Genomic DNA, 6,355 nt, shown 5'->3' with positions numbered 1-6,355 from the left:
ATAATTTATGCATTTGTACTGTTTTTTTTTGTATACACACAATTACTTCTCATTATTATTGAACCTACACCACATAGAAACTAATAAACCTTACATTTTCATTATGTCACATTTAATGAAAAGGAGATGCCAAATGCCACCCGTGTGACTTGATTTCCACATCAGCTTCGCAGATATCCTGCTCATGGGAGCATAGGTTAGTAGATGTGAATAGGGTAAAACTGGACCAGAACAAGGCATGTAAAAAATTAGGATTTCCTTCCCAGTGTACGCTTTACAGTGACCTGGTTCACACACCAATTTGCTTTGTCTTCCAGCATTATCGTCAACAGCTTCTTGGCTGCTCTGGAAGGAGCTATATTGGGTACTCCACGCTGCTGCTGCTGCATGAGGCGGGCGTCTTCTCGCCTCGGCCGAGCGCAGCCCAGCACTATCCCCAGCCATATGAACACCCTGCAGGCTGGAGCAGAGGCCACGTAGGGGCTGTGACCGGTGCGGAATCCACACCTGCTTGCAAACGGGGACTAAAATAAGACGTGACACACCCTCTGGAACGTGCGGGGAGAGCTACTCGAACGGGCTCCCACGCGTGGGGAACGACCGGCTCCTCCCAGGGCTGTTGCTGCACAGCCGAGGGGCCCCAGCTCATTTTTAACTTTCTGCGGGGAGCGGACGGGACCGTCCCAGGTGTCCCTGAACACTGAAGGAGCGCGGGGCAGGCGCGGCAGCCACCGGCACTTCCCTCCACCCCGTTCCCGCCGCCCAGCCGCGCTGCCCCTCGGGCAGGACGCAGGGTGGGGAAGGATAAGCAGTGAGGAACCGGGGCTGCCGCACGGTTCGGGGCCGTGCTCGCGGCGAGGGCCGCGCTTCCTCCGGCCCCTCCCAGCCGGCCCTCGGCGGGACGGTGCCGCAGCGGCAGCGGCAAACCCCGCCCTCCGCCCCGCGTGTGGCGCGGCTGGGCGCACCCTCGCCATTGTCTGCGCGGCGGTCCTTGCCTGCTGCGGGCACCGGCGGGCGGCGCGGCGCTTGCGGACGCGATGCTGAAGGGTTGCGCGCCCCCTCAGACGCGACAGCGGGCTCCAGCCCTGGGGAGCAGCCACTCCGCCTGCTGAAGACTGAAACTTTGCTTCCCCGCCGCTCCCTCTCCTCCCTCTTCCTCTCGCCTTCCTCCATGCGCTGAGCGGCCGCGGGGCGCCCGCTCGGCCCCATGGACGCCTTCAGCGCTGCCAAGGCCAAGATGGGGGCGAAGAGCGGCGGCGAGGCGGCGGCGGCGGGAGTGGCCGCGCCTCAGCCCGTCGTGCCGGCCGCCAGCCCAGCCGGTCCCGGCTCGCCCGCCGCGCTCGAACCCGCTGCCTACAAGCTGGAGGACCTGGAGACCCTGGCCACCGTGGGTGAGTGTGGAAAGGAGGGGAACAAAGGAGCTGCCGAGGTGCCTGTCTGCGACCGTGCCCGGGGAGAGGAGGTGCCGAACAGCTGGCTGCCCTCTTCCCCTGCGCCCTGTTTTTTGTGTTCTTTTCTCTCCGCCTCCCCCTGGCCGCTCCGCTCCCTTTTCTCCCGCCGCGCCACCGCTGGCGGTGTGAGGGCAGCTGGGGTGCCTGCGGTGGCCGGAGGTGCCTGCGGGCGGCTGCCGAGGACGCGCCGCAGGCTCCGCGCGGTTCGGGAGCCGCGCTGCGGGGCTGCGGGAGGCTGTGGCTGTTGTACGGCCCCGCTGCTGCCGCCTTCACCGGCTCCGGCTGCGGGATCTGCAGCTGAGCGAGCCTGCACCCAGACCTGGGTTTGGATTGCCTTTGGGATGAGTTCTGCCACTGCTGACGCTGTAAGACCTTTTGGTATAAAACCTGGTTTATCTGGTTTAACTTTATTTACCTACATCATGATAAAAAATTCATCATTTAAATTAGCTGTCGGGCCAGAGAGGAAATCAAACAGGTTAACCGAAGGCAGCTGAGCATATGTCAAATCCCCTATATGCTGTTGCCCTGAATATTGATGCAAAGATGCTTTGCGCGTGTGGAATTTTGGTAGAAGGTAAGATCTCATTTCACAAGTAACACCCTTACTAAAACTGCCTGTTACCAGTGGCATTGCAGAGTGTGCCTAATAAATAGACATTTCAAATATCCGTGATGATGTTATGTGTGCTGTATCTGTGTATTGTATTTGAACATACATACTGGCAGTTGTATATGTTTTTGCACCTGGTTTGAAGGCCTGTATGTTCAACTACGTGTAAGTTTTATTCACTTTTTCATTATAGGACACTGAAATTATCTTGGATAGATTAGATTTATTCCAGTAAATAATGTGATGTAAATCTTACTTTTCCCTAATCTCTCTTCAGCCAAAAGGTGCAATATAAACCCTTTCTTAGTGAAGTTGATGGCTTTAAACATGGAATTGGAAAGATGCAACAGTGCAGTTGTCAGTGAAGAACGCATTATCTTCTCTTGAAGTGCGTTGTGTTTTGAGATAGTATTCCAATTTGAAATGTGGGTAGACATTTTACTGATAAATTATTTGAGATTATTAAGAGACTTCTTGAAAGGTTTGTAATGGTTTTTTTCCCTCCAGAAGTGGTTGCTTTTCTTCATTACATCATGACCATGTAGTCATCACTGAGGACTAAGACTTTGGATGAAACACAGATTGCAGAAAAACAGTAATTTTTAAGGATGGCAGCGTAGTCATGGAAATGTTCCTGCAGCCAATGAAGAAATGTGGAAATAATCCTGGTGTCAACCTTAAACAGTATACCTTTATTAGCGTGTTCTTTAAGATGCTCTTTAGAGGCTAAGGAAAGGGAAATTCTGATTCTGCAGGATTCAAAGAGAGACTTAAAAAAAGTGAGACACTACCTGTTAAAAAGGGACAGAGAAAGATATAAAAGGGAAAAGGAGCAGATAACTGCCTGTCAAGGCACTGACAGAATATATAGTTTCCCTTCATTCTCTGTCTTCTCCAGCTTGATTTTTTTTTTTAAATTTTTTGTCAAATAGCTCTGTCTCAAAAGATGACCATTCTTTACATCTCTTTTGAACTGTGTCATTGGTCATTTTATAGGAAAAATAAAGCTAAAAAACAAAACTGGTAAGGCATAAAACTGTGCAGAGATAAATACATAAAGCCTTACCTTGTCAAAGAAACTGAGCTGGCTTATTTTAAGTTGGTTGAAAAATGAATTTATGATATGCCTGTGTGTCTTGCTCCTGACTAGGAAGCAATATTGCAGCCTCAAAGTGATACTGAAACTGAACACGTGAATACCTGCTCTGAGTGGCCCAGTTTATAAAAGATGCAGCGCCCCACTAACGCTTCTGTAGTGCATTAGTCGAGGATCTGAGTCAGCTCTAAGTCTGCCTGAGGTTGGGCAGCTCTGTGTGCACCTGCTAACATGAGGCATTAGAGACCTGGTTTAAATGGGGCTGCAAGTTAAATCAGTGCAAAATACTGTAGGTTGGTAGAGTAGATTTGTGTTTTAGCTTGAGAGACTTTTTTGCTTGGCTTAAAGCTTTTTAAATTCAGTTAGTTAAGTACACTGTAGGTTTATATCACGTGTACAGAAAGAGTATATCTACAGTTCTTTTTAGCAGTGGTTTAAGTCATTATTACCTTATCCTCCATTTTGCTTTCACTGCTCAAATAGATGGCATTAATGTTGTGAGTTTCACTACAGCAATTTAGAGTCGTCTGAAGTTTGACTGCTCTGATAAGGATAACCATTTTTTCTGCTGATGTTCTTGAAAGCTGTATACTCTGAGATAATTGGAGATGTTTGGGGAGGGGAAATACCCAAAAATTACATAACAGGAAGTTGTGGTATCTCCTTTACTAGAATAATTGCTTATAGGTATACCCAGGCTTAGAAATAGTTATAGTGTTGGAAACTATCAACTTGAGAAAGTTGAAAGTCAAAACAGGGAGGTGAGTTCCAAGGTGTTGCAGCTGTTTATGATTAATATTTAAGGTAACAGAATTGTGTTGCTGTCTCTGAGATTGTAGTCTTCCATGACTTTATGCAACTTCTCTCTAAGGATGGAATAAAATCCATGTTAAAAAATGTTGAACGCAATACCTGCTTTGAATATAGCAACTACTGTTTTAAAGTATCCTTCATAGTCTCAGAGGATTAACATTTCTCTGTTAACCTGACCACCATAATTCAGGCTGGATGTTCTGTGACAAGTGTTTTCTGTGATTTCTGTTGGGATGCTGTGCCTAGTTTAGCAAAGGTGTAAAGGTGGGAAGAGCAAAAGGGAAGTGCAGTTTAGCGTAATGATTCAGAGGACCTTTATCTCCCCCAAACATCCCAGGATTCAACCTTTGTTTGGGTGTTTGTGGGCCTTTTGTTAAAAGGCAATTGGAGCAGAGTCTGGAGTGCAGGTTTGCTTTGGAGGGAAGTGCTTTAATATTTAGTTGATAAAGTGCAGTTACCGCTTTGGGGAGTGGAAAGGATTGGGGCACATACTGGTTTCGGCACTAAGAGAAGTTAAACAGGAAAAATATTTCTTTGAAGGTACTTCCTGAGGGGTTGAACATGTGGCTTTGAACCTTTGAAGTGTATGGGTTTTTTAACTAGTTTCCTTGTATGAAAGTTGAACACTTGCTCTGGAGCCCTTGAAGTTGCCTGGTTGTCCTCATCTTGTTTTGAATTAATTTTCCTTTCAAAGGAGGTTGAAATACAAATGTTTGCTCAGCACATTCAGAAACTGCTGTTCAGGTCAGGATGAAATACTCTGTGAATCTCAGTGAATGTATGTACTCAACTGTGCCAAGATTGAGTTAGTTCTGTGCTGTACGGAAACAAAAAAATTATATACCATGACCACCATGTTCATTCAAAGTTTGTGGCCCGTGCTTATCTGAACCGGTTTTAAACTTCTTGTAAGTCTGGTCAGTGAAAGAGGTAGACTGGACACTAATGGCATAGTTTCTGAATTATCCTTCGTTGTGATGAGCATTTAATATGGGCAAACCTCCTGTTCCAGAAGCCACAGTGCCTGCAGTTGGACACCTGACACGTATCTTGAAATAGAGATGCTAAATTTTTAATTATGCCATAATGAAAAAGTAATTCAGGTAAATTAGAATAAGTAATACAGGAAAACCAGAAGGTACTTCTTCACTTTTGGGTACATAAAGGTGGGAAAAGTGTTACATTCTCAGTTGAAATGCATGGTGATGGGAAAGTGAGAAGGAAGAAAACACAAGGAGGAGAAAGGTGACAAATTTTTTCTTGCCCTCTCTCCTTTGAGATCTGTTTCTTGTCCATTTTTCAAAGTGCAATGAATTCCATAACAGACTGTGTAAACGTAAATTTGGAGTTGCGAATCTGTTCAATTGATTGATTGATTTTAATTAGGGTATTTTTATGTAAAAATATTCTTTTAAACTACTGTTCCCATGAAGTGCTTTACACTAAACAAATGCAGAATAAAAAATTGGGCATACCAGTATTTTCATTTTTATGCACATGGGAAAATTTAAAAATGTTCATGGGAAAAATGAGGTGCTACATATTTTCAAATACTTAATTTCTCTGTGTTCACACACAAAATATGCTAGCCAAATACATTTCAAGTGGCATTGTATCAACATGACAGTAGGTACACAGCTGTAGTCTAATGCCCGGGAATTGTCTAAGTAAGAAACTGTGTCCCAGAGTAGCTAAGTTCTTTACATGAAAAGAACGCTGGTGGCTTTTTTCCTTTTCTTAGAAGCTTAAATTAGTTCACTTTCTTACCAAGTGTTATTTTTGGTTTCGCTACCAAGGTTGTCACCTATTTTAAATTTTTTAAGGCATTTTTTCCCTGTTTCGTTACATTTTCTTGATACTGAGATGATAAATAATAATCCATAATTTTACTTGGCAATGTTCTTGAATACCACAAGTTTTGAAAGAAAACATGGTCTGAATGTTGTGACTGTAATGGTGACCTGAATTCACCATTACGTTTGTACATCTTTGAGGCTTTAGTCATAAAGCTAAATTACTTGAACTTTGTTTTCACTCTCTGTATTTCTTACTTCATTTTTCCCTCCCACAAAATGACACTTGTCCCAAAATAAATCTTTATTATTATAGCTGTTATTGTAGAGAGAAATGATCAGGTGTGTGACTCAGCTTTCTTCCCTTGCTTTTCCTGTTGTCCACTGCTGAGGTGAATTTCAATACCATAAGGTTTATTGTAGATTAGGCAGCAACAGGTTCTTTCCCATAAGTTCTTGTTCTCTTTAGGATGGAAGAAAAAATGGATTGAAGCAAGTATTCTCTTTTATCTTTCAGAGAGGTCAGAAAAGTGAGAGTATATGGAAGAAGTCTGAAAGTTCACATTTCTGCTTTTCTATCTTCAGTGTT

General features: G+C 44.7%; 1 protein-coding gene across 2 annotated transcripts in view; it reads left to right on the top strand.

The window, feature by feature from the left end:
- Positions 1 to 498: 498 nt before the first annotated feature.
- Positions 499 to 6,355, top strand: part of PRKX (protein kinase cAMP-dependent X-linked catalytic subunit) — a 55,713-nt gene continuing 49,856 nt past the window's right edge. Inside the window, exon 1 of one of the 2 annotated variants that reach the window (XM_030280433.4) lies at positions 499 to 1,391. In XM_030280433.4, the coding sequence (XP_030136293.1) occupies positions 1,208 to 1,391 (184 nt within the window). In that variant the 5' untranslated portion in view covers positions 499 to 1,207. The remainder of the gene's footprint in view (positions 1,392 to 6,355) is intronic. The other variant, XM_002189865.6, reaches the window with a different exon arrangement.

This window comes from Taeniopygia guttata, chromosome 1, assembly GCF_048771995.1.
Source record: "Taeniopygia guttata chromosome 1, bTaeGut7.mat, whole genome shotgun sequence".
Classification (NCBI taxonomy): domain Eukaryota; kingdom Metazoa; phylum Chordata; class Aves; order Passeriformes; family Estrildidae; genus Taeniopygia; species Taeniopygia guttata.
This window is presented reverse-complemented; position numbering and strand designations above follow the sequence as displayed.